The sequence below is a fragment of the Pantherophis guttatus genome, chromosome 9 (genome assembly GCF_059756535.1).
Source record: "Pantherophis guttatus breed Tessera chromosome 9, ASM5975653v1, whole genome shotgun sequence".
NCBI classification, from domain to species: domain Eukaryota; kingdom Metazoa; phylum Chordata; class Lepidosauria; order Squamata; family Colubridae; genus Pantherophis; species Pantherophis guttatus.
This window is the reverse complement of record NC_142071.1, coordinates 30801532-30829167: the sequence shown is the minus strand read 5'-3', so window position 1 is coordinate 30829167 and position 27636 is coordinate 30801532. Positions and strand designations below refer to the sequence as shown.

General features: G+C 45.4%; 1 protein-coding gene across 6 annotated transcripts in view; it reads right to left on the bottom strand.

Moving 5' to 3' along the window:
* NCAM1 (neural cell adhesion molecule 1) overlaps positions 1 to 20295 on the bottom strand; it is a 192155-nt gene extending 171860 nt beyond the window's left edge. For 3 of the 6 annotated variants that reach the window (XM_034425251.3, XM_034425254.3, XM_034425255.3), the window contains exon 1: positions 19619 to 20295. In XM_034425251.3, coding sequence (XP_034281142.2) covers positions 19619 to 19709 — 91 coding nt within the window. In that variant the 5' untranslated portion in view covers positions 19710 to 20295. The remainder of the gene's footprint in view (positions 1 to 19618) is intronic. The other 3 variants (XM_034425247.3, XM_034425256.3, XM_060695025.2) reach the window with 1 other exon arrangement.
* Positions 20296 to 27636: the final 7341 nt, after the last annotated feature.

Sequence of the window (27636 nt, the reverse complement as noted above, 5' to 3'; positions counted from 1 at the left end):
ATATTCAAATTTTAAAATTGGTTTTAAATTGATTGGGGTTTTAATTTGTCTGGGCCAAAACGATTTAATTTGATTTTAATTCCACTTTTAAATTTTGTATGTATGTGTTTTATTGTTTGGCTGTGCACCGCCCTGAGTCCTTCGGGAGTAGGGCGGTATAGATATCAAATCAAATAAATAAATAAATAAAATAAATAAATTATTTGAATCCCACCACTGCCCAAAGGTGCTTTTTCAAAGGGCAACTGGGCTCTGTTTTTCCTAGAAGACTTTTGCTTCTCATCCAAGACGCTTCTTCTGCAGGCATTTCATTCCCCCAAACCAGGTAACATTATCAGTGCTAGCATAAAGTCTACATGGAAACCACCAAACTCAGAGAGCACCAAGGACTCCTCATTTCAACCCTGAGCTGCGAACGTCCTCCTTCATTAATATGGAATACAGAAGCATCTCAGAAGAAGGAGGAACGGTGCAAGAATTTCTCAACTTCTTCCTGCACTTAGAGACCAACTTTCAGATTACACTGATCTTGATTCGAGTCGTAGACCAGCTGAAAATCAACGGTAGGTTCTCGCCAGACATGGAACCAGAGGAGGCTAGGAAGTTGAATTGTACCAGGTGTACAAGTGTAGGACAACAAAGAGTAATTGGAGCCAAGCCCTTTACCCCCCCCCCCCACTTTCTCATAGGCGAAGGGAGGGAATCCACAGCTTTCTACTTCATTCTACAGTAAATGATTGTTTCCTGTTCTTCAACCGAAGCAAACTTTTTTTTTTTTTTTTTTTGGATGGGCATTTGAGGAAACACCACATTCTTGTTTTCTTCTAACTGAAAGAGGAAACTGGACAGCTTTCAAGCCAACTATGAAAAAGGAAAGAAGGATAGTATGTATTGCTTGGACAACTGTCTGAAAACATCAAAGAAAAGTCTTTTTTTGGGGGGGGGGAATGCCATTACATCCTGGAACTAGGGGTGGGCTGCTGGGGGTTCGCAGGGGTTCAGGAGAACCTCTAGCTAAGATTCTGTGCAGTTCGGAGAACCCCCAAATCCCACTCCTGGTTGGCCCCACCCATCCTGCCCTGCCCCTCCCAGGAGTCCCCACGCAGCCCATTTTGGATGCAGGTAAGTGCAGGTGCGCACAGAGGCTCAGGGAGGGTGAAAAACGGGCCTACCAGAAGTTTGGGAAGGCCGAAAACAGGGCCGTTTCCAGCCTCTAGAGGGCCTCTGGAGCCTGGGGAGGTCATTTTCGCCATCCCAGAGTCTCAAGGAAACCCTCCGGAGCCCGGGGAGGGCAAAAATGTCCACCCCCCTTGGTGCAGGAGGCCAACTAGGCCACACCCACCATGGCCACGCCCACCCAGCAACCTGGCAAAGAACCCTTTGCTAAATTTTTTTGAAGCCCACCTCTGCCTGGAACCCAAAGGAGACCCAATCCACAAACATTTTCCCTCCTGAATTTCTCCAATCAACCTTATCTCCTTCCCTCCCAAATAACTTTTCCTGCAGTTTGCACAGCTGTTGAAACTCACTCCTCTCTACCTTCATTGGCTTAAGCTTTGTACGATATTCCAAAACGGCTGGAATTGGCCTTAGGGTTAAAAAAAGAAAAAAAAAGAGGAAATGCAGAGGTTTGAGGGCAGAGCAAACATTTTAGTGCCGGAGATATTGAGCACTAAAAATATTGAGAAATAACTCTTACCAAAAGAGTAATCAAGGGCCCTGCTCTAGGGAACTCTGGAGAGGTAAATGGCACACAGATGTTAAAAGACCGTTTCCCACGTACAATTTTTTTTTTTTTTTGCACTGTTCTCTTATTATTTACCTCTCTGAGTCAAGACTTTGATTTCAGGAGTTCTCAGACTTAGCTTGGAGCTCTCCAGGGCTCTGTAGGCAGCTGGCAGGAGTCCCATTTTTTTTAAAAAAAAAAAAAGAAAGAAAGAAAGAAAGAAAGAAATCTGAGTTTCAATGGGCAAAATGGGAGCTCCATCAAAACTGATTCTGCATTTTGCTCCTCTCTCGAAGCCCAAACGTGAGCAGTCCCTTAGCACAAATATTGAAGCTCCCTGTGATACGGAGGTGAAAAAAAAATTATTAAAAGTATAACTTTAGGTGTTGCTCGCCGAAAGCTACTATAAATGAGATCACAAACCGGTTGTCATGGAGAGGGAACATAAAACATGGATCACTTGGTGGGGTGTGGGGGGGGGCAGTTGTCCTGCATCAAGGGGTTGCAGGCGCCCCATTCTGCTCTCCTCTTGACCTGCCATTTCTGCATTCCAGGCAACTTGCAAGGTTTTAGTAAAAAAAAAACGCAGCAACCAACTGGCCACTCTTGCACCCACAAAACATTGCAGTAATTCTCTGCCTTTCAGCTCTTTTTTCTTTTTTAAACCTCCAATGAAATAAAACCCCTTTGAGTAAAACAATCACCCTCCCCTCCTGCCCTGTTTCCCCCCCCCCCCACTCCTTCCCTCGGTACATTGTGGGTCTTCTCCGTGGATGGGGAAAAAAACAGCTTTTCAAGCCACGATTAATATGCAAAGAGAGGCTGCTTTTCTCCAAAGCGCATGAAAACCACGGAGCGTTTTCTTTTTTAGTGTTGTTGTGGGTTTTTTTTTTTTAAATTCACATTTTCTTTCAATTATTCACACCCTTCTTTTTCCCGGGCAAGATCATTCAGTTGCACCAAACCAAGAGATGCCAATTTGTCAATATTTTGTAAACACGCGCCAACTCACTTATTTTTGTTTAATTTTTTTTTTTAACATCCAACAAAGCAAAGCCAGCGACGGCTAATTCCCCAAAGAAACATGTAATTTCATATTTGAATTACTGCAAGAAAGTGCATTTAAATATCAATATGCTAATGAGGATTGTTTATGAATGTTTGATGATTTCTTCAAAGTGTTTGTGGTGACAAAACACAGGACAATGGTGGTGATTTTAATACTAGGCATGATACAAGGAGTGGTTGTTTAGAATGACAGCCCGGGCTTTCCACAACAGATGTGAGAACTGAGGAAACCCATTCAGAACCGGATATTTTTTTAAAAAAATAAATAAATCCAGCAATAAATTTCCATTTCCTGAAATTATTTCTCCATGCCGTATTTTCAAGATCACCTTCTCCGTGAGAAGGAGAGGTAAGCCCTCCTTTTTTGGCTTGGGGCCAGAGTTCAATTTTGGAAGGGGAAGAGTTTACTTATTATTTATTTTATTTACAGTGGTACCTTGGTTCTCAACTGCTTTGAAACTCATCGATTTTGGTACTCGACGCATTTGCCCCGATACTCATTGTTTGTTTGGTACTCATTGCACAAGCTAGAACTTGCCGGTGTTAGCTGCCTTATAATTCACTATATTGTTCCTTATAAGAAAAAATTTGTTTGGTACTCATAGTTTTTGGTACTCACTGCACCAGCCAGAACCAATTAAGAAACAGTACCGAGGTACCAGTGTATTTGTTAAATTTATTTGCCGCCTGTATGCAAAAACGATGGAAAGGAGACCAGCACGAGTCCCTCAGATGGGCAGGTCTAGAACTTCAGTGGAAGTTTTCTCCTTGAAAATTGGGGACAATATAGCCATTTTTCCAGCCTTACAGGTTTCATATATTTCATCCATCAAAATCATCCCAAAAGGTGCTTTTTTTCCAAGAGTCAACTGGACTTTCTGGTTTTTCTTTGAAGACGTTTCTCTTCTCATCCAAGAAGCTTCTTCAGCTCTGACTGGATGGTGAGGAATGGAAGGATATTTTTAAAAATGCAAATGACCAGCCGTCTGCAAGGAGTATAAATCTTTCCAGCTGAAGAAGCTTCTTGGATGAGAAGCGAAACGCGTAGCGATGGGTTTTGAAACTCACTACTGAGCGAAACATCTTCAAAGAAAAAAACCAGAAAGTCCAGTTGCCTCTTGAAAAAAGCACCTTTGGGACAACCAGGACCAGGAGGGCTCAGAATCTCTATAGACATCCATCAAAATGGCCTTCAATTCTGCAGTTGATCTTCAGCAATTGTGGCTGGAAGAGTTTTGAGTGGCTTCGGGTTGCCGACAGCTGCTTCTCATCGAAAACATTACGTATTTTATCTAAGACAGGAGTGTCCAACCTTGTCAACTTTAAGACCTGTGGACTTTCTGTTTTCTTTTTATTCTTTTATACCCTGTTTCCCCCATAATAAGCCCAATCGGGCTTTTGAGCGCATGGCAGTAAGGCCAAGCGCTTATTTCAGGGTTAAAAAAAATATAAGACAGGGTCTTATTTTCGGGGAAACACGGTATCTATCTATCTATCTGTCTGTCTATCTGTCTGTCTGTCCTTCTATCTATCTATCCATCCATCCATCCATCTATATCTATCTATCCATCTATTATCCATCCATCCATCCCATCCATCCATCCATCCATCCATCTATATCTATCTATCCATCTATTATCCATCCATCCATCCCATCCATCCATCCATCCATCCATCTACCCTGTTTCCCCCAAAATAAGACATCCCCTGATAATAAGCCCAATCAGGCTTTTGAGCGCATGGCAATAAGGCCAAGCGCTTATTTCAGGGTTCAAAAAAATATAAGGCGGGGTCTTATTTTTGGGGAAACACGGTAGATATATATATATATATATATTTGTGTAGAAACTAAAGAGAAGCTGTAAGAAACTCTGGAAACACATACGCTATTAACAGTGATGAAATCCCAATGCTGCTATTCTTAGATCATTCTTTCCCTATGAATTAAAAACCCCAATTGCCAGATACAATTCCTCTCTATTCTTTTTTTTTTTTTTAAGAGGAGTGTAAAACATTCTTATCTCATTCTTTTCAACAGAATACCATTGTGAAAGACACGATCTTTTGTCTAACCACCACTCAGTAACACAATCACAGCTTGCTGGTTCTGAGGATTCTGTTTCCATTGTGGAGGCTCCTGTGTCAGCAATCTGGCTCCAATCCCAGGAGCCCCATGGAATGATTGGTGGAGGAGCCCTTGGTCTTTCAAACGCTCGTCCCATGAGCTACAAAAAGAGGCCTGCAAACTCCCTGGCTGCAAGATTTCTACGCTTTCTGATGCTGCTTATAGTGCTCAAGCAGTTTCATTAAGCAACTCACTGCCTCCGTCCTAAGGCCTTAGTGGAATAATAGAAAAATAACAAAGTCAGAAGGAACCTTGGAGATCTTCTAGTCCAGCGCCTGCTGAAGCAGAAGATCTTGTTCCATTTCAGACAAATGGTTGTCCAATCGCTTCTTAAAGACCTTCAGTGATGGAGCTTCCACAATCTCTGAAGGCAAGTTGTTCCACTGACTCTAACTGTTAGGAAAGTTCTCCTTAGTTCTAGGTTGCTTCTCTCCTTGATTAACAGATTAACAGAGTTGGAAGGGATCTTATAGGTCATCTAGTCCAACCCCCCGCTCAAGCAGGAGATCCTATACCATTTCTGACAAATGGCAGTCCAATCTCTTCTTGAAAGCCTCCAGTGATGAAGCTCCCACAACTTCCGAAGGCAACTTCTGTTCCATCGGTTGATAGTTCTCACTGTCAGAAAGTTCCTCCTCATTTCTGGGTTGAATCTCTCCTTGGTCAGTTTCCATCCATTGTTCCTTGTCTGGCCTTCGGGTGCTTTGGAAAACAGCCTGACCCCCTCCTCTCTGTGGCAGCCCCTCAAGTACTGAAACACTGCTCTCATGTCTCCCCTGGTCCTTCTCTTCACTAGACTAGCCATGCCCAGTTCCTGCAACCGTTCTTCATATGTTTTAGTCTTCAATCCTCTCATCATCCTGGTTGCTCTTCTCTGCATTTTTTCTAGAGTCTCAACAACTTTTTTATAATGTGGAGACCAAAACTGGATGCAGTACTCTAGGTGTGGTCTTACTAGGGCTTTATAGAGTGGTATTAGTACCTCACTTGATTAGTTTCCACTCGTTGCTTCTTGCCCTTTCATTTCATGGATCTCTAACAGCTCCCTTATCTCTCCACAGAGGAACCAGCAGGAAATCTCAACTTCACAATGTGTTGCAATCTGCACCAATAACTTCTAATGAGGGAGGTCCTCTCCCCTCCCCCACCCTTACAGGAATAAGATTATCAGACATTCTGCAGAAGTTGGCTATGTCTTCCTCCTTAGCCTCAAGCCTTCCTTCTGGTAGGCACAGCGTTAAAAGCAAATATATTTTTATTTTATTTATTAAATTTGTTTGCCACCCATTTATATTCACTCTAGTGTATAAAGTCTTCTACACAAAATCTAGAATTGTATTGATATCATGATTTTATAATTTAAGATTATTGTCATTTTTTTTTCTGTGAACACACTGGCACACATTAAAAAATGAAATTCTGATGCCCGCTCTCAAAAGTATATATTCATACCTATACATATGCTATCTATGTCTATTTCTCTATATCTATCTATTCTATATCTATCTATCTACATCTACATCTACATCTACATCTACATATATATATACATATACTTATACACACAGAGATGCAGAGGTGGTATTGACCAGTTCTAGAGAACTGGTAGCAGAAATTTTGAGTAGTTCGGAGAACCAGTAAATACCACCTCTGACTGCCCCCCACTCCCCAATCTATTCTCTGCCTCCCAAGTCCCAGCTGATTGGGAACAAATGGGGATTTTGCAGTAACCTTCCCCTGCCACGCCCACCAAGCCACACCCACAGAACCGGTATTAAAAAAATTTGAATCCCATCACTGCAGAGATGTATACTTATATATATATATTGTATGTGTTAGCAATTAAATGTTTTAGCCAATTTTTGTAACATCTAAGCTACACTATTATTCAGATGAGATGGCAGTAATGCTGTTTTCCAAAGCTTTATCTTTTTGATTGAAGACTGAAATAAACAAACTTGACTTGGCCTGGCCTTGCCACCTTTCTCTGGTTTAAACTACACTGACATTTTTGCTAATAAAATAAAATAAAACCAAGGTTATTTTGGCTCGTACTGCCATTTTCATGCCCATCAGAAATATGACTGCTCCAGATAACATAAAAGCAGAATTTATCAAGCTTATCCAAGAGGCTGGTGCTATTTTGCATACGTCAGGATGAAAGCAGAGCTGGCTGGCTATACCCATGAAGTGGGAAACAACCTTTAAACTCTGGCTTAATTAATTAAGCAATTAATTAGTTAATTCATTTTATTTCTATAGCCATCTACCTCAACTACTGATTCTGGGTGGTGTACATCATAAAGCATAAAACCAACTCAAACAATACAAAATAAATACTATATGGTCACCGAGTGGAAATATTGCCATGGGTGTTAATCTTTCTTTCCTAAGTGCAATGTCAGTTATGGAAACCATGTGAGCCACGATTATTATTACTTTTTTTTTAATTTTAATTAATTTTATCACATTGTCCCTGGCCATCTTTGTAGGCTGATTCTGACCCCTGCACTGTAAACTGAAAGGCAGATGCCAGCAGATACTTAAAAGTTCCGACACTTTGCGGAGACTTTGTGGTACAGTTATAAAGGCAGCGTATTAAAAGCATTTGAAAACCTGCCATTTGGCACTCGTGGGTAACATCAAAGGCGAAGTCCCTAATGAACAGCTGCAAGAAAGAAGCAACGTTTTCAACACAGAGAAAAAGGCTGTAATAACACCACCAACAAACTCCAATTCATTAGCATCCCTTTATAGGAGCGAAGATTCAGTCCTGTGCGGTATTTTTCTCAGACGGAAGGAGAGGAGCCACCACAAATCTGACGGTCCCATTTTATTCCAGTGCTTTGAATATTGAACAAAATGAAGACAACGATCAGCACAATCTAATCAGAATTTCTGCCCAACAAAAAGCAAAACAAAATAAAACGAAACTCACTCTAATGATGGCTAAAGGATGATATTCCCAAACCGGAAATATTTGCAAACATGCACAAAAATTTAAGGGAGATGGACCAGAAGCCTAGAGGATGTCATTCTTATAGGAAACAGCAAGAGATTCAAGAAGAAGAAGAAGAAGAAGAGGGGGGGAAGGAGAAGGAGAAGGAGAAGGAGAAGAAGAAGGAGGAGGAGGAGGAGGAGGAGGAGGAGGAGGAGGAGGAGGACGACGACGACGACGACGACGACTTTGGAGTCTTCTAATCCAGCTCCCTCCTCAAACAGGAGAACCTATACATACACTACTATATATTATTGTTTATTACATCTGCACTCATCTGTTCTTCAGAAAACATCTCTGCATATTTATCCTGACACATCTATGAGCACACTTCCTATCAAGAAAATGACTTTGTAAATGTCTCAACACCTTGTAAATGAACTTATCAAACTCTCTTGTTGTACATATGAAACTAGCTTTGGTAAATTAGCCTGAAATTCTCTATCCCCTAGGAAAGTATCTCAGAGACCACTGAATGGGTTTCTCCCTCCATATCAGCGAGACCACTACAGAAATCCAATGTTTATTTATGGTACAATAAAGTTAAAATCAATAGGGATTGAGGATATGGAAGAGATATAAATCCAGGTTGTGTCCCAAAACACCTCTCTGGATGTCAGCCCAAGAAGTTGCAATCACTCCAATAAAACAAGAGAGAATCCTGCATGCTTTTCAAATAACTTTGGTGATCGATAAACAAAGGGATGGCACTCTTTAAATCACTGCAATTTGATTTTGTCGCATGGAATGGTTGTTTGCTCCTTCAGGGCTCCGAAACCTTGGCAACTTTTAAGACTTGTGGACTTCATCCATGCTAACTGGGGAATTCTGGGAGCTGAATTTCACAAACCTTAAATGTTTGGAGACCCCTGCTTTAGATTAATGGTAGCACTTACAATGTCTTTAAATTCTCTCCTCCCCTGGTCTCACACCACCCAACTCACACCATGCCACATGAGGAAAATGCAATTATGTGCTGTACTTTTTTTTTAACAGCAGGAAACCCAAAGCAGATCTAGACGAGCACTGAAAAATAAATACATAAGCAACTATCTGGGGTTAGACAGAAAACGTATAAGGGCAATTTTGAAATCTAAAAGATAGCCACAGCCCTGAATGCTTTAAAACAGAGGTCTCCAACCTTGGCAACTTTAAAGACTTATGGACTTCAACTCCCAGAGTTCCTCAGTGGAATTCTGGCAGTTGAAGCTCACAAGTCTTAAAATTACCAAGGTTGGGAGACCCCTGCTTTAAAATACTAAAACCCATCCAGTCAGCATTAAACTAAGCGTCCCTTTCAAAAGTCACTTGGACAAAACCGAGATTTCCAAATCTGCATGTCAATATATCCAAATATCAGGTTCGCCTGATACGCCAGTTGCGCCCCTTTCTGGATCGGGACTCCCTACGCGCGGTCACTCAAGCACTCGCCACTTCTCGTCTGGACTATTGTAACGCTCTCTACATGGGGCTCCCCTTGGGGTACACCCGGAGGCTCCAACTGGTGCAGAATGCGGCTGCGCGGGGGATTATGGGAGCGACTGGGTGCTCCCATGTGACTCCTCTCCTGCGCGAGCTGCATTGGCTTCCGGTGGACTTCCAGGTGCGCTTCAAGGTGTTGGTGATCACCTTTAAAGCGCTCCATGGCTTAGGGCCGGGGTACTTACGGGACCGCCTTCTGCCACCAATTGCCTCCCACCGGCCAGTTCGCTCCCACAGAGAGGGCCTCCTCAGGGTGCCGTCGGCCAGACAATGTTGGCCAGCAACCCCCAGGGGGAGAGCCTTCTCTGTGGTGGCACCTACCCTCTGGAACAATCTACCCCCAGAGATACGAGTGATCCCAGACCTCCGGACTTTTCGTCAGGCCCTTAAAACCTATTTTTTCAATTAGCCGGGCTGTCCTGATTTTATGGTTGGTTTTGGTTTTGAATTGAAATGTTTTAAATTATGGGCCAAACTTTATTTAATTATTTTAAATCTATTTTAACTTTTGTGTACAAATGTTTTACTTTTGGCTGTTCACCGCCCTGAGTCCAAAAGGAGAAGGGCGGTATAGAAATCTGAAAAAATAAATAAATAAAAAATATCTCTGTTAGTTAAGAACACATTCCAGGAAGATGGGAAGAGAAGAGCCATCTGCTGTATCCATAAATTAAAGGCTGGCATTTCTGTTTTGTTCAGGAAACTACCTTGGGGGTGTCAGTATCCCTGACACACAGGTCAACCAAAGGGAAATGGTTTTGAAAGGCTGTTGGGACAAGAGGGGGCATCTAGCAGAGATTACAGTCCTACTGAGGGCTTCCCTATCACATCATCTTCTGTCTCCTATTGAAGGATAGGGCTACTACGTAAGCACTGCCCTGCTGGACCAGACCCCTGGTCCTTCTCGTCCAGAAGAGTTTTCACAATGGGCAACCAACTCTACAAGAAGGGTCACCAATCACCCAGCTTCCAAAGGCAGTTACGCTGCCATCAAAGCTAATAACCATCGAGGTTTCTGCTTTCTTTACCCTACTGTAAATAAGTCAGACGTCTTGTCTTAATTACATCGTGACCTTGAGAGGGTGCTCATTTGCTACTCTGCCTCCCCTCCCCTCTTCTCTTTGAAGCCATCCCCTCCCCTCTCCTCCCCAAGACAGATGGCTTAGCACCCTTCAAACCAGGATCCTCCGAATACTTTTGTTTATTATTATGCATATCATTCCTTCCCTTCTTTCCTCCCCCCCAACCCCAGCCCCATTTCACGTGATTCCGTTTTTTTTAAAAAAGCCTTCTGCTCAGGAAGTGTGTAGGCTCACAACCGCACAATCCTTAGTACCCTTAGCAAGTCTATTACATGCGTTCTTGAGTCTCCCAAAGTAAGATGAAGACGGTGACTCCTCACAATGTGAATTGTTAAGACTGCCACGGTTGGATTTGGGGGTGGCAACATCAGAAGAACAAGCCAGAGAAGGAATAATGGATGGAAACTGATCAAGGAGAGATTCAACCTGGAAATAAGGAGGAATTTTCTGACAGCGAGAACAATCAACCCATGGAACAGAAGTTGCCTTTGGAAGTTGTGGGAGGTTCATCACTGGAGGCTTTCAAGAAGAGACTGGACTGCCATCAGTCAGAAATGATGTACGGTCTGAGTGGGGGATTGGACCAGTGGTGAAATCCATCAGGTTCTGACGAACCGGTAGCGGAAATTTTGAGTAGTTTGGAGAACCGGCAAATACCACCTCTGGCTGGCCCCAGAGTGGGGTGGGAATGGAGATTTTGCAATATCCTTCCCCCAGGAGTGGGGAGGGAATGGGGATTTGGCAGTATCCTTCCCCTGCCACACCCACCAAGCCACACCCCACCCACCAAGCCACGCCCACAGAACTGATAGTAAAAAAATTTGGATTTCACCACTGGATTGGACTACATTACCTACAAGGTCCCTTCCAACTCTTAATCTGTAAACTCTGTAAACTTGCTGTAAGTCTTACATTGTACAGGGACTTCATTCCCAACATAAGGACAATGGTGGAACTAGACAGAGAAACATGGGAGAAATGGTGCCATCCAACCAGGCCCCACTTTCTCTCTCACACCCATAGTAATCTGAGGGACGCTTGGTTCAGTGGTGAAATCCAAACTTTTTTACTACTTGCTCTGTGGGCGTGACTTGGTGGGCGTGGTGTGGCTTGGTGGGCGTGGCTTGGTGGGCATGGCAGGAAAGGATACTGCAAAATCCGCATTCCCTCCCCACTCCTGGGGGAAGGATATTGCAAAATCTCCATTCCCACCTTACTCTGAGGCCAGCCAGAGATGGTATTTGCCGGTTCTCCGAACTACTCAAAATTTCCGCTACCGGTTCTCCAGAACCTGTCAGAACCTGCTGGATTTCACCCCTGGCTTGGTTGCTTTCTTGGAGACATTTCATGTCCCAACTAAGTTACATCATCATGAAACGTGGGTCATGAAACGTCTGTAGGAAAACCACCAAGCTCAGAAAGCACAAGGACCCACATTCAACCCTGAGCACATGGCTAATTTTTAGGAGAACCCAGGACCGTATCTTGTGTCTACATCGGTGTGTCCACCATTATGACAAAACACAATGTACCCAAGTCCTATGCCAAGCTTCTCACTTGACCCAAAAACTATGACAAAAAAGCAGAGAGAAGCATGCTAACTCCAAGAGCTTGAGGGGGGGGCAACTCCCTGCAGCAAAAGACACGCTTCGCTTTGTCTAGACTCCCTGAACAATTCACAACCCTGGAACAGAAGCATTCCTTAAAATTGAATCATCTCAACCTGCATATTTTCCTCACATCGGCTAGCCCTCCTGTCCTACAAAGGTTCTGCCGTTATCAGCTAGATTCCTAGTTCTTAAAATTATCTTGAAGCTGACGCATTTAGAAGCAGACACCTCTCTAGAGTGCATATAATCTGTGTTTAGCTTTCCTTTCGAGAAGAAAAATAAGTTGACAATTCTTAGTGCTAACCTGGGATTTTTTTTCTCTCCCCACCGCACTCAACACTTCCATGTTGAGTCATGTTAAGGCCAATCTTGTGTAGCACAGTCTTTCTTCCATTCACCATCCTGCCAAGAGTGATGAGGGTCCTAGTCTCAGAGTCCAAAACACCCTAAAATTTTTTAGGATGTCCCATTCTCCATCCCTGAAAATATCAGAACCCTATGGCTTATTCACTGATCAAACCTCTGCTTCTTTTTGTGTGTGTTTTAATGGGTTGGGTTTTTTTTTTAATCTTTCCATGGAAACCCCTGGATTTAGAATTTAGAATAACACAGTTGGAAGGGACCTTGGAGGTCTTCTAGTCCAACCCCCTGCTTAGGCAGGAAACCCTGCATCACTTCAGACAAATGGTTATCCAACATCGTCTTAAAAACTTCCAGTGTTGGAGCATCCACAACTTCTGGTGGCAAGCTGTTCCACTGGTTAATTGACCTCACTGTTAGGAAATTTCTTAGTTTTAGGTTGCTTCTCTTCTTGATTAGTTTCCATCCATTATTCCTTGTCTGGCCTTCAGGTGCTTTGGAGAACAGCTTGACTCCCTCTTCTTTGTGGCAGCCTCTCAAATATTGGAAGACTGCTATCATGTCACCCCTACTCCTTCTTTTCATCAGACTAGACGTACCCAGTTACGATAGCATACACAAAATGTACAACTTTTATTTGACAACAAATGAAGCAGTGAGACAATACAGCCAAAAGACGAAGAATGAAGTATTTTGCATTGACTTGTCAGTACCGACATTACAATAACAATATTATAATTACAATATCATTTGGAATGAATGAAAACCAGTGTCAAACAATACAATCAATCTACTACTTGTAGATTAGTAGGTTCCTGGGGATGTGGATAGGAATGTACTTCCTATTCAGAGTACATTACTGGTTGTGTAAGTGCAGAGCACAACGAAATGAGATAGTGTAACAAAGGCCAAGGAAAAGATACTCAGTGATCGGTAACATATTTTGTGTTTTGAGAATAGGCTCCACAAAAGCTTATGCAACAATGTATGTGTCCCATTTCAAGGAGCTGTTGTCTGCCTAATTATAGCAAAAAAACATTTTTATTTAGGTTTGTCAATTTTTGTTACCACAGTGTCTTTTTGATACAGTTGCATCTTATTCCTATTACCTTTCTGATTTGCCCATATTGTGGAAAGTTATTGATCAGCACGATGGATACAGCTCGATACATATAACATGCTGAACAGGATGGCTAGATTAACGTATTTTATTGGTATACACCAGGGGTTAGCAACCTGCGACTCTGGAGCCGCATGTGGCTCTTTCACCCCTCTGCTGCGGCTCCGTCACTCAAAATATGCATCACAACCGCCAATGTGTGACACCCACTAGCACACAATTTATTGAGCTTTTCAACCCCCGGTAGGCTGAAAATCCAAGAAAAGAAACATTTCAGAAGAAAACAGAACGTTTAATTCAGCTACACCTGCTAGTTTTGTGGCCGCTCAAGAAATAGTCAGGCACGGGAAGGGTTTTGTGGCTCCCGGTGTTTTCTTTTCTGTGGGAAATGGGTCCAAATGGCTCTTTGAGTGTTTAAGGTTGCAGGCCCCTGGTATACACAATGCGGGCAGTCTTTGACTTAGAGCTACAATTGAGCCCAAAATTGCTAAGCAAGACAGTTAAGTGAACTTTGTCCCGTTTTACATCCCTTCTTGCCACAGTTGTTAAATGAATCACGGAAGTTCTTAGGTTAACAATATGCTGACTCTGTAAACTGCTGAGAGCAGGGGTCCCCAAACTTGGCAGCTTTAAGACTTGTGGACTTCAACTCCCAGAATTCTCCAGCCAGCTATGCTGGCTGGAGAATTCTGGGAGTTGAAGTCCACAAGTCTTAAAGCTGCCAAGTTTGAAGAACTCTGGCTTAGAGAGAGCTGTGAAGCGGTATATAAGTGCTACTGCTAGTAACACAGTTCTTAAGCGAATCTGGCTTCGCATTTTGACTTCGCCTATCAGAAGGTTACAAAAGATGACCTCATGACTCCGAGATACGGCAATCGTCATAAGTACATGCCTGTTGCCGAGCCTCCGAATTTTGATCGCATGACCCTGGGGATACTGCAACGGGTTGTAAGTGTGAAAAATGATCGTAGTCATTTTTTTCAGTGCCATTGTAACTTCAAACGGTCACTAAGCAAATGCTTGTAAACTGAGGACTACCTGTACCATTATCCATAAAAGTCTGTAGAGATTCTCAGTCATCCAGGCCATGGTGGTCCCAAAGATGCTATTTTTCAGAAGGCAACTGGAATTTCTTGTTTTTTTCTTTTGAAGATGTTTTACTTCTCGTCCAAGAAGCTTCTTCAGCTCAGTCTTCAAAAGAAAAAACCAGGAAGTCCAGTTGCCTCCTGAAAAAAAAAAAGGCCCTTTTGGGACAACTATGGCCTGGAGGACTGAGAATCTCTACAGACTTTTAGCTATACAATTTGGGATAGAAGACCCTTGGAATGGGGTGAGAGGAGGAATGGATTTCCAGAGGGGAAAAAATGGCAGACTACAGGAATCATTTGCACCACTCAGGTGGCCCTGAGGACACAGACAAAACCTCCAAGTAGCCTCAACGACTCTCTAAAAGGATGCAAATGACCAGCTCTCTGCAAGGAATATAAATCCTTCCGCTCCCCACTATCCTGTCAGAGCGGAAGAAGCTTCTCGGATGAGAAGCGAAACGTCTTCAAAAGAAAAGAAACCAAGAAAGTCCAGTTGCCTCCTGAAAAAAACATCTTTAGGACATCAACCATAAACAAATACTAAGCTGAGCCTGGATAGCTCAGCAGACTAATGCATTGTAATTTAACTCCAGCTGTCTGCAATTAGTAAGTTCGAATCTCGCCAGGCTCAAGGTTGACTCAGCCTTCCATCCTTTCTAAGGTAGGTAAAATGAGGACCCAGTTTGTGGGGGCAATAAGATGACTTTGTATAAATATACAAAAGGATGAAGGCTATTGCTTAACGCATTGTAAGCCGCCCTGAGTCTCCGGAGAAGGGCGGCATATAAATTTATTTATTTATTTATTTTTAAATTTGTATACCGCCCTTCTCCCTGAGGACTCAGGGCGGTGAACAGCCAAATAAAAACATAAACTACAAATCAAATTTTTTTAAAAAAAAAAAGCTGCAAAAAGATATTGCCACCAGAGGCTAGATCTAACTGATGCACATTTATTTATTTATTTTTACAAAACCTGCAAATGAGCAGCCAACTCTTGCTACCACAGGTAGACCATAAGTAGTCTATCAACCACCTTCTGCCTACTAGCAGATAACATCAAAGAACTCCGGTAGACTTGATAAAGAAGCAATGGAATCAACCTCCGGTGGGGAAAAAAAATAATCCAAATATCGTTAATCCAAATAAATGATAAGACACGTCAAGACAATTCCTCCAAGAGTTTCCCCCAACTGAGATGCATCTGGATAAGAGTCAACTATGAGAAGAAGACTCATCTCATCAAGCTTCTTGCAACAAGGAGACCAATGACCTCTTAACACAGGCCACTCTGTTCCATCGTCAACATCCTCAAATAATGTAAGAGGATGCCAACAATGCCCACGTAAACAATGATCAGAGAGTAAACTGTAGAACAGGGGTGCCCAACCTTGGCAGCTTAATTAATTTAATTAATTTTTAATTAATTTTTTCAATTTATATCCCGCCCTTCTCCTAGTGGACTCAGCCAGAACTAAAACACATATCAATACTTGAAGTCTTGTGGATGGCTAAGGAGGCTAGATGGCTCCTATCTCAGTTCTCAAGTTATAATAATATTCTCAAAAAATAATAATAGTAATAATAATAATAACAGAAGAGGACATAGGTGGTGAGGCTAATGCTACTTTTTCATTTGGCCAGAACTGTAGTAAATCTCATGCCGTAATCCAGGGGTCTCCACCAGTGGTGAAATCCAATTTTTTTTTCTACTGGTTTTGTGGGTGTGGCTTGGTGGGTGTGACAGGGGAAGGATACTGCAAAATCTCCATTCCCACCCCACTCCTGGGGAAAGGCTATTGCAAAATCTCCTTTCCCACCCCACTCTGGGGCCAGCCAGAGGTGGTATTTGACAGTTCTCCAAACTGCTCAAAATTCCCACTATACCAGTTCTCCAGAACCTGTTGGAACCTGCTGGATTTCACCCCTGGTCTCCACACTTGGCCACTTGAAAAGTTGTGGATTTCAACTCCCAGAATTCCCCAGCAAGCCATGCTGGCTAGGGAATTCTAGGAGTTGAAGTCTACAAGTTGCCAAGGTTGAACACTACTGCTGTAGAAACTAGGACTAAAACCATGTGTATATAAGGCACAATCAAATATCTATGGAGATTCTCCATCATCCAGGTCATGGATGTCCCAAAGGTGCTTTTTGAGGAGATGACTAGACTTTCTGCTTTTTCTTTGAAGACATTTCGCTTCTCATCCAAGAAGCTTCTTCAGCTCTCAAGAAGCTTCTTGCATGAGAAGCGAAACATCTTCAAAGAAAAAAGTCCAGTTGCCTCTTGAAAAAAAGCAGCTTTGGGATAAGACACAATTCCAACAGAGGCCAGTGGCTGCAACACACAGTTGCAAAAGGCCCTTACCTGTATCAGGTGGGACGTGCACCAAGCATCAGTCTTGTGCAAGGAGAAGGCTTTGGAGTTACCAAAACATTGCAAGTTGGCTATGGCTCTGAATGGAAGACTGGTGCTGGTATATCACTCAAGGCCCACCTGGCAGGTGGTAAACCAAGCTGGAGTAGAGTAACCAGGGCTGTGGGTGTGCCAGGGAAGGAAAGGGGCACGGTTGAGAGGTCACCTGCCTATGAAGGGCAATTTGTGGACCTTCTCTCTGGCCGCGTCCATCAAAAGTTGGGTGGAGGGCCACCTCACCAGCTACGCCCGTCAAAGGGGCACTTGGGGGCAGGGGTCCATGCCCACGGAAAGAGGACTGGGAGTCCCCTCTCCAGCCCTTCCGATCGAAGGGGGCAATATGAGGAAACCTCAGTGGCCCTGTTGGGGGGGGGGGGGTCACATGGGAGGGTGACCACCACTCCAGCCAAAGCCCTTCAAGTTGCCAGGCCAATCTAGGGGAGACCCAATTCAGGGCTGGGGGGGGCATCTTAGAGACAGGAGGGCAAAATGCCCACGTCTTCGCTTGCCCAGCTCTTGGGATGCCAAGGGGCTCTGATGTCCAGAAGAAGAACCCTTTGGGAAGGGGAGGGGAGGGGGGAGAGAGAGAGAGACCCTTGACAGGTCCTTCCCCCATGAGGAAGCCGCCGAGCCCCCCAGAGGCTCAGCTGCTCGCAGGAGCCGACCTGGCAGCCTTTGCTCAGGCGGGCGCCCGCTTGGAGAAGCTCGGGCAGACCCTGGGCGCGGCGCAGAGAAAAGCAGCTGCGGAGCTTAACGGCATTTCCCGCCCGGGCGCCGCGGAGCTCTGATTGGCCCAGACGGCCGTCAACAACGCCCCTCTCTCTCTCTCTCCCCCCCCCCTCTTTTTTCCCCGGGCCCGGGGCTCGCTCGCTCTTCCCGCGGCGGAGGCGCGCGCCTGGCTCGGCTCGCAAGACCCAGGAGGGGCGGAGGCGGGGGCGCGCATCCTTTCCGACCAGCCCTTTTTGTTGTTGTTATTTCTCTCTCTCTTTCTCTTTCCCCCCCACTCCACGCCCCCCATAAATGGGGAGGGGGTCTTTTCCTCTCGCCTTAGCCCCGCTTGCACGGAGTCTTTATTTTTTTTTCCTTTCCTCCGAGCCCCCTCCGGCTGAACCCCCACCCCTCCGCTTGGCCTCCGCCGGCGCCGACCCCGGAGCCCCCCCTTATCCTACCCCTCCCCAATCCCCCCTCCCACGTTCCTCGCCGAGCTCTTTGCAAACTCCAAGCCGCCTCCGCTTCTCTGCCCACCCGGGAGTCGCCCGCCGCCGCCCCCTCCCCAAAGCAAGGGGTGCGCTTCTGCAAGCAACCCAGCTTAATGAATTAAATTACAGATAATTGGACGCGGGGAAATGACAACGGCGGCGGCTGGGGGGGGGGAGAGACGTGTCGGGGCCGCCCGGCAGAAGGGATCATCCGCGAGTCACCCGAGGGGCGGGGATGGAGGGGGGGGGAAGGCAGCCCTTGCCCCCTTCCACGGCGGCCCCGCGAACCCCCTCCACGCCGCCGCCGCCGCCGCCTCCCTCCATTGTCTGCAGTTGGCACGCGAGCCAGACTCGGCATCACCGCGCGCGCGGAGGGGCTCAAAATCCCTGCCCCACATCTGCACCTGCCCCCCACCCTTGCAAAGGCGCAGCTGATTTACACACACATTACACATACATTACACACACACACAGACCCCCCCCCCCAAAAAAAGGCGCCCGGGCCGTCTCCCCCGCCGCGCGCCCTTGCTTCACGCCCTTTCCAGCCCCCTCCCCCCGCTTCGCCTGTCAAACGGCGCGGGTCCCCCACCCCCCACACCAACCCAGCATCCAGCCCCCCCCCCACCCCTGTCCCAACCAATCCCTCAAATTTTGCATGCTGGTTTGAATGAGGGCGACGTTGCTAAGAGAGGGGCACCACCAGAGCAGCCCTCCGGGGGTTGGGTTGAGTTGAGTTGGGTTGGGTTGGGTTGGGTAGGTTGGGTTGGGTGGGTGCGCCGGGGTTTCCACCCGCCCCCCCCCACGCCCCCATCCCACGGGCCCTTCCCTGCTTCCCTCCTTGCCTGCCTGCCTGCCGGCCGCGTCCGCACCCACTTTCGGGGGGTCGCCTTGCCTGCGCGCAATTCTGCAGCCCGTTTATCGGAGCCCGCTGGACGGACCCCCCCCCTCTCCCTCCCTCCAACCCCCGGTGCCAAGCTCATTGTTTCCACGCAAGATTCCACGACCAGGCGAGGAGGAGGAAGAAGGGGAGGGGGGCTCGGTCCCAGATTCTGCCCTCTGAAGCCCCCCAGCGCCTTAGCAATGGCACCGAGCTCCGCAGACACGCACGAAGCCGGGGAGGGCAGAGGGAAAGCAAGCCACGGGAGTGGGGGGGGGGACAACAAGGGCGAGGCAAGCCAAGGGGGTCTCTCTCTCTCCCTCCCTCCAGCCCCCAAAGAGGCAGCGCCTTGCCGGAGGGTCTCCCAGGTGAGACGTCCGGGGAGCCACCGGGCAGCCAAGCCAACATCCTCCGGGGGTCCCATTGGCAAAGCCCCCCCACCCCATCCAGACCATAAAGCTCGAGCCGTACCTGCGGTGCCCAGAAGAAGCCAAGTCCAGACGAGGTCCGTGCTTCGGAGCATTGTCACCGGCCGGCCGCCTCGGCAGAAGTTGCGCTGCATGAGATTCTTCGCTCTGGACCGCTTGCAGATGCGATGCTCTAATTCCCCTTCTTCGCTAGGAACCTGGGTGGGTCACCTCGGGAGATGCCAGGCGAGGAGGAAAGAGGGGGGGAGGAAAAAAAAGGGGGGGAAAGAAAAACGTCCAGAATGGGCCCCCCCGAGAGCCCCACCGACCGAGCTATGCAGAGCTGCCCCGTTTCTTAAGCTAGCGGGAGGGAGAAATTAGTTTGGTTTTTTTTCTCCTTTTTTTTTTTTTTTTTAATCCAGCGGCTTCCGAGCTGCTTTCGGGAGCTGATCAGAGAATGAGTGACAGTCCCGAGCCTCAGCACGCGGGCAGGAGCAGCAGATCCCTGCGCTCTCCCTGCTTTGGGGAGGGAGGCGGCCGCGGCACTGCGCCGGTATTCTTCCACCCAGACTGGCCACCGAAATAGTTCAGTGCAATAGGCAGCATCCAAGGAGGATGCTTAGGGGTGTGGGGGGGGGGGAGAGAAAGAGGAGGAAAAGCAGGCGGAACTGCCTAGAAAAGGTGGACTGGCTGACTAGTTGGAGGATCTGGATTCCTTCCCACTTCAAATCAAATCAAATCAGGCTCTTTCCCACCCAGCCACCCCTTTCCCTTCCTCCTTCTCCTCCTCCTCCTCTTCCTCCTCCTTCTTCTTTTAATTTGCAGAGAAATGTGCACATTTGCACAGGGTTCTTTTTACTGTGGTTAGAGGGGGGGGGGGAAATACCAATGCATTTTTTTAAAAAAAAACTTGGAAGGGTTTTTTTGGGGGGGTTATGTGTGTAAGAGTAGGCATATTTGAGGGTGGGGTGTTTTTTCCCCCCTCTCTCATTTATCCCCGAACATGTAAACACGAGCGCTGTTTTTACTTTGCCATCGATAGGAAACATATACAACTCCCAAGACATGGAAACGGGGCCAAACTTGGCCAAAGCCCAAAGCCACAGACGCAAAGTTTGGGGTTGAAATTGAAACCAAACTCAAAATAACATTTGGACCAGTGGGGATGCGAGGGGCGTATCCCAATCAACTGCTGACGTTGGACAAAATGTAACGTCTGGAGACCCTCGGGAGGCAAAACATGCCCACCGGATGAACCCCTGAACGTAGCATTCAAACAAGCACTTCTTCTACGAAAGAGGTCCACTCCAGGCCAACCTGGGCATCTTCAGAGGGATTGGGACTACAGGTCCCAGAATTCCTGAACGGGCTGATGGACCACTTTGTACATGAAATCCTGATACATCCGGAACTGCCAGGATGCGGGATTTCCTTGGAAAAATCCATGAATTTGTGCTTAGACAGAGCAATCTAGGTAGCAGGGAGGTAAATGCTAGGAAAAAAACATCCCTGAGTAAACAAGGGTTCTAGATCAGGGGTGAAATCCAGCAGGTTCTGACAGGTTCTGGAGAACCGGTAGCGGAAATTTTGAGTAGTTCGGAGAACCGGCAAATACCACCTCTGGCTGGCCCCAGAGTGGGGTGGGAATGGGGATTTTGAAGTATCTTTTCCCCAGGAGTGGGGAGGGAATGGGGATTTTACAGTATCCTTCCCCCAGGAGGGGTGTGGGAATGGGGATTTTGCAATATCCTTCCCCCAGGAGTGGGGAGGGAATGGGGATTTTGCAATATCCTTCCCCCAGGAGTAGGGTGAGAATGGAGATTTTGCAGTATCCTTCCCCTGCCATGCCCATCAAGCCACGCCCCCCAAACCACACCACGCCCCCAAGCCACACCCACAGAACCGGTAGTAAAAAAAATTGGATTTCACCACTGTTCTAGATTCCTTCCAGGACCTTCATCCAGAAAACCAGGAGAATTTAGCAGAGCAAAGCCAAGTATGATGAAAACCAAATATGAATGACAATCTAACCGAATCGGAAGGGCCTTTGAGGTCTTCTAGTCCAACCCTCTGCTCAAGCAGGACACCTACCCCATTTCTGACAAACGGTTGTCCAATCTCTTCTTGAAAACCTCCAGTGTTGGAGCACCCAAAACTTCTGATGGTGGCAAGCTGTTCCACTGGTTAATTGTCCTCACTATCAGGAAAGGTCTCCTTCTTTGAGCCACACAATCACTTATGGGTGGCTTCATTGATTTTACTACACACAACAGGGCGTAAGACTAGATGTCCCTTGAAGTCTCTTCCAACTTTGGATCAAAGAGCAGCAATGAAAGGTAGAGAACTTCCAATGACACGACTTCTTAAGGACTACAAGCTTCTTAATTGGAAGAAGAACGTACCATATTTGCTCATTGGCATATTCTGGAAGGTACCGTAGAATCATTTTATCTTCAAAACCCAAGATTTTTCACTCTCTACGTCTTAGCGTCTTCTCATCACGATGTTTTTGAAGCCAACGTTAGATTTTTAAGGAAACCTTCTCCCATTGACTTCCCTTGTCAGAAGCCATCTGAGAATTTAAGAGCCTTGGTAGTACAGTGGTCTAAGGCACCCTGTTATTAAGCTGGTTATTAAGACCAGCTGCCTGCAATTACTGCAGGTTCGAATCTCGCCAGGCTCAAGGTTGACTCAGCCTTCCATCCTTTCTAAGGTAGGTAAATTGAGGACCCAGTTGTGGGGGCAATAAGCTGACTTTCTATAAATATACGAAAGAATGAAGGCTATTGCTTAGCGCATTGTAAGCTGCCCTGAGTCTCTGGAGAAGGGCGGCATATAAATCAAAATTAAAAAAAAATAATAATTCACAAATGGCAATCATATTACCCTGGAATGCTGCAACCATCATACAGTAGTGGCCAAAATTGTGGAAATCTTTTGGGGAAAGTGTATTTTTGAGGTTTGATGGCTAATAACACCACTTATTTATTTTTTTTGGGGGGGGGGAGTTTCAAAATAATCCTATTCCAGTGATGGAATGGCCTAGGAATAGCCCAGACCTTCACCCAATTGAAAATCTATGGAGCCGACTAAAGAAACTGGTTAGTCAGAAGCGACCCAGCAATAAAACCCAGTTAATAGAAGCCATCATTCCATCTTGGTTTCACATGATAACAGCTGCAGAACTCAAAGACTTGGCTCACTCCATGGGAAGACGTTGTAGGGCCGTCATTCATGTTAAAGGTTACCCAACGAAGGATTAACTGATATGGTGATAGTTTTTGTATATTTCATTTTTTCTACATGTTTCACTTTTCTTCTTAATACTGTAACTGCTATTCTAATAGCAAATCCTTCCTAAAAGTTATTGCATTACATTCTTGATTAAATTATCTTTCCATTGATATTTAATTTTATGGTACTACTCCAGTGGTGGGTTTCAATTTTTTTTACTACCAGTTCTGTGGGTGTGACTTGGTGGGCGTGGCATGGCATGGCTTGATGGGCGTGGCTTGGTGGGCGTGGCAGGGGAAGGATACTGTAAAATCTCCATTCTCACCCCTTTCCAGGAGAAGGTTACTGCAAAATCCCCATTTCCTCCCGATCAGCTGGGACTTGGGAGGCAGAGAATAGATCGGTGCAGAGCCAGTCAGAATTTTTACTACCGGTTCTCCAAACTACTCAAAATTTCTGCTACCGGTTCTCCAGAACTGGTCAGAACCTGCTGAAACCCACCTCTGTACTACTCTAAAAAAAAGTGGTGTTATTAGCTAGTTTTAGAAAATATCACTTTTGCTAAAAATTTTGGCCACGACTGTAAATTCATGCCCAAATGGGGCATGACCCTGGGGAAGTTGGAACGGCCACAAATTCAAAGACTGGTTATAAATCGCTTTTTTCGGCACCATCCTAACTTTGAGTAGTTGCTAAACAAATAGTTGTAAGTCAAGGCTTGTATGCTGAGCTTGGAGTTGGAAAATAATTCCCATGAAACGCCAGAAAGTCTATAGTCAGTACCTTTGCAAAATCAGTCCTATCTTACTTGCTAATGTTGTTAAAACCATGGATAGAAATGCAATCCTCAGAAGTTTAGCTTAGCCTGTGCAAGGTTTCTCTCCACCCCCCCCCCCACTCTATCTTTAATTATCCAGAGAGCCACCCAGGAGGGGATCTGATGTGAAGATTTTGTTGTGATAGTCTCATAAGAGGCGGCACTGAGAAAGAGAGAGGAAGACACAAAAAGAGACTAAATTAAAGGTGCTTGAAGTTCAACTAATTGGAGGGAGGGGGAAACCCCAGTTATTTTCCACCAGTAACTTCATTTTGCCTAAAATACTAGAAAAATACTTCGGTGGAAAACGCCCCTTTGTCAAAACACGCAACATCATTTAAGATGATTAACTGTTCTTTCTGCTTAACAGAGGCTTGAAAATGTAGGTAATTGTTTGCTTTTTGATTGCCAAGGGAATAATCAGAACTGCAAGATGGCATGTCAAAGAGAGCAGACCAACAAGTGTAAACTAATTTACACATCCTTTTAAACATAATTTATTTTATTTATTTATTTATTTATTTTTAAAAAAATGAACTGAAAAGCAGAGAGGAAAATCTACAAGTAGGCAAAGCTCCGTGAACTTTTATCTGTTGTTGAAACAGTTAAGGGTGCCTGAATGGGAAATCCAAGTAACACAACTTTGTTCAAATTTACACACCGCACTAAGCTCTAAGGTGGCTTCTGCGGTTTTAGCATGCTATGAAACCCAGCCAATTGTGGCTCATAAATCATGATTTATGGCTTAGGAGAGTGTTTCCCAGCCTGGGCACGTACTCTCGATATGTGGACCAACTCCCCAAATTCCCATTCCTTCAGTTGTGGGATGTGAAATCTATAAAGGACGCCTGGTTGGCAATGTATAAGCCAAGGGAGTATGTTTGTCCAAGAGTCATGACTAAACAAACTATAATAGTATAGAATAACAGAGTTGGAAGGGACCTTGGAGGTCTTCTAGTCCAACCCCCTGCTCAGGCAGGAAACTCTACGCCACTTTAGGCAGATGGTTATCCAACATCTTCTTAAAAACTTCCAGTGTTGGAGCATTCACAACTTCTGGTGGCAAGTTGTTCCACTGATTCATTGTTCTCACTGTCAGGAAATTTCTCCTTAGTTCTAAGTTGCTTCTCTCCTTGATTAGTTTCCACCCATTAATGTAAGGTAAGATGCGGTTTGTCCCCATGTCTGCTTTCTTAACAAGTTTTAATTCATGAACTCACCTTGGTTTTTTGGTTTTTCTCCGTCACAATCCATTGGAATTGAACCAGAATCGCTCATGGAGCAGATATATTCCACAAGCATATTCTGGAACACCCCAAAGTGCCTTCGCTGTTGTATTGTGGACAGTTGTAGCTTTCCAATGCTCTTCAAGACAGTTCTGGGTAAGGCACATTGACGTTAGCCAACTGGGAGGACAAGCATGACTTACTGTGAGTAACTCACATTTTAGATCAGGTCTGTGCCAAATCTTGGCAATTTTAAGACTTGTAGATCTTAATTCCGAGAAGTCTGAAAGTTGAAGTCCACAAGTCTTAAAGTTGCCAAGGTTGTTTAGATCTTTTGAACGTAAATAAATACGTACTATGGAGATTCTCAGTCATCCAGATCATAGTTGTCCCAAAGGTGCTTTTTCAGAGCTGAAGAAGCTTCCTGGATGAGAAGCGAAAGGTCTTCAAAGAAAAACCAGAAAGTCCAGTTGCCTCTTTTTTTTTTTTAATTTATTTTTTAATTTGATTTATATGCCGCCCTTCTCCGGAGACTCAGGGCGGCTTACAATGCGCTAAGCAATAGCCTTCATCCTTTTGTATATTTATACAAAGTCAGCTTATTGCCCCCACAAACTGGGTCCTCAATTTACCTACCTTAGAAAGGATGGAAGGCTGAGTCAACCTTGAGCCTTGGCGAGATTCGAACTTACAGTAATTGCAGACAGCTGGTCTTAATAACAGGGTGCTTTAGACCACTGTACTACCAAGGCTCTTGAAAAAGCACCTTAGTACCTTCTGTCATAAATCTGGACATAAGGTTTTTTCACACATTATGGTAGTCCTAAGGGACGTGGTGGCTCAGTGACTAAGACGCTGAGTTTGTCGATTGAAAGGTCGGCAGTTCAGCGGTTCGAATCCCTAGTGCTGCGTAATGGGGTGAGCTCCCGTGACTTGTCCCAGCTTCTGCCAACCTAGCAGTTCGAAAGAACATTTAAAAAATGCAAGTAGAAAAATAGGGACCACCTTTGGTGGGAAGGTAACAGCGTTCTGTGTGCCTTTGGCATTTAGTCATGCCAGCTACATGACCACGGAGACGTCTTCGGACAGCGCTGGCTCTTCGGCTTTGAAACGGAGATGAGCACCGCCCCCTAGAGTCGGGAATTAGATAATGAAAACATAACCACTCCCACTGATCCTGGCTCGCTCCTTACCCGTCTTTCATCATTAAAATTTGGTAATAATTAGAAAGATGACCGGTTATTCAAATAGGTGAAGAACTAATCAAGATCCCTCAAGGAGGGTATGCATTACCTCTTCATTCCCCAAAACCTTCAGACAGATTTTGGGACAGCCTCCAATTGAAAAATCTGCAGTGCCACAGCAAGTTAGTGTAGACAGGTTTTAGCCAGATGGGGGAGAGTTCCCACCTAGTCTATGGTAATTTCTTGCCATTTGTGGAGACGGAGCAAATACAAAACCATTTTCTGAATCACACATTTCAAGGATTGGTGTCTTGCAATTACCGCTCCGTTTTCTTTTGCAGGGATGACATTAGTGTCAGAAGAGGCCACAAGGAACATCAGTTGTCAAACCCCACCAGGAGATGAAAGAATATCGGGGCATTACTTCCCTCTTGTCAGCTGGGAAAATTGCTTCATATTTGTATCAAACCGTCACAAAAGTTAACAGATACCATCACAACAAATATGATAACAAACAGCCCAGAAACGAGGCTGGTGGCTCAACAGGTGAGCAATCCTTCTTTTATCTCTGGGAAGGAGAAGAATGCATCCGTTTTGTCAAACCACCTTCTACATTTCAGGTACAGCTTTACGTAAACTGAGATGGGATTCAGTTTTACATGTGATGCTAAGCCAGATTTAAACAGGGTTCAGAGCCGTGTGGATTCCTAGCCCCCACATTATTTCAACGAAAGTCATCTTCTGTCGATGGTCCTCAGATGATCCTCCTATCTATGTTCTCCATTTAGATAGGAGGCTAAACTTTAGCCAAACCAAATTACCTGAAAAGTTCAGGTAAATTCGGTTTGCTTAGATGTGCTTCCCTCTGTCGATTGACTGATTTATACTTTCAGTCTCACTCGGTCTACTGAAGGAGACCCCGATATAAAATGCTTTCTAATTTAGGATTCCTGAGACAGTAAAAAGCACACGATTAGTCCCAAAAACCCTCTTTTTATTTCAACGGCTGTGAATTCTGTTCCTTCCCAGCCTGTGATGAGTCACAAATAGTTTGTAAAGAGTCCGACAGAAGTCTGCCACGGTCCTTCGGGATAAGGCTGATAAGCACCCACCTTTATCTCCCTTGACACGCTGCCAAGATCTAATTGGCAATTAGCTTTGTAAGGCCAGATGGAACACAGAGTCAAAACGGAGCTGCAGAATTTAAACCAACCAGAACGAACAAAGTTGCTTCCTGCAAAGGCTCATGTGCCTTTGCTCCTCCTTTATGTCTTATGGGAGGGGCCAATCATCTCCAAGCCCTACTCCTGAGTCGTCCCTTTTGTCTTAACTGTTCTTGCCTTCTGGCAGCTCTGTGCATGCACGCACTGAGAACAGGCTCCCCCTGTTCCTCTGCCTCGCTGATGTCCAATTCTGGAGGCTCCGGAGGCAGCACATAACTCCCAGATGGCCCTGGCCCCCTCTCTGCCTCTGACGCAGAGCCCTCCTCAGAGCCTTCCCCAGACTCCAGGACTGGCCCATGTTCCTCCCCAGCCTCCTCACTGTCCGACTCTGCTGTCAGCTCTTCAGGCCGCCAGCAGACCACAACAAAATGATCAACATTCAGGAGAGATCAAAAAGC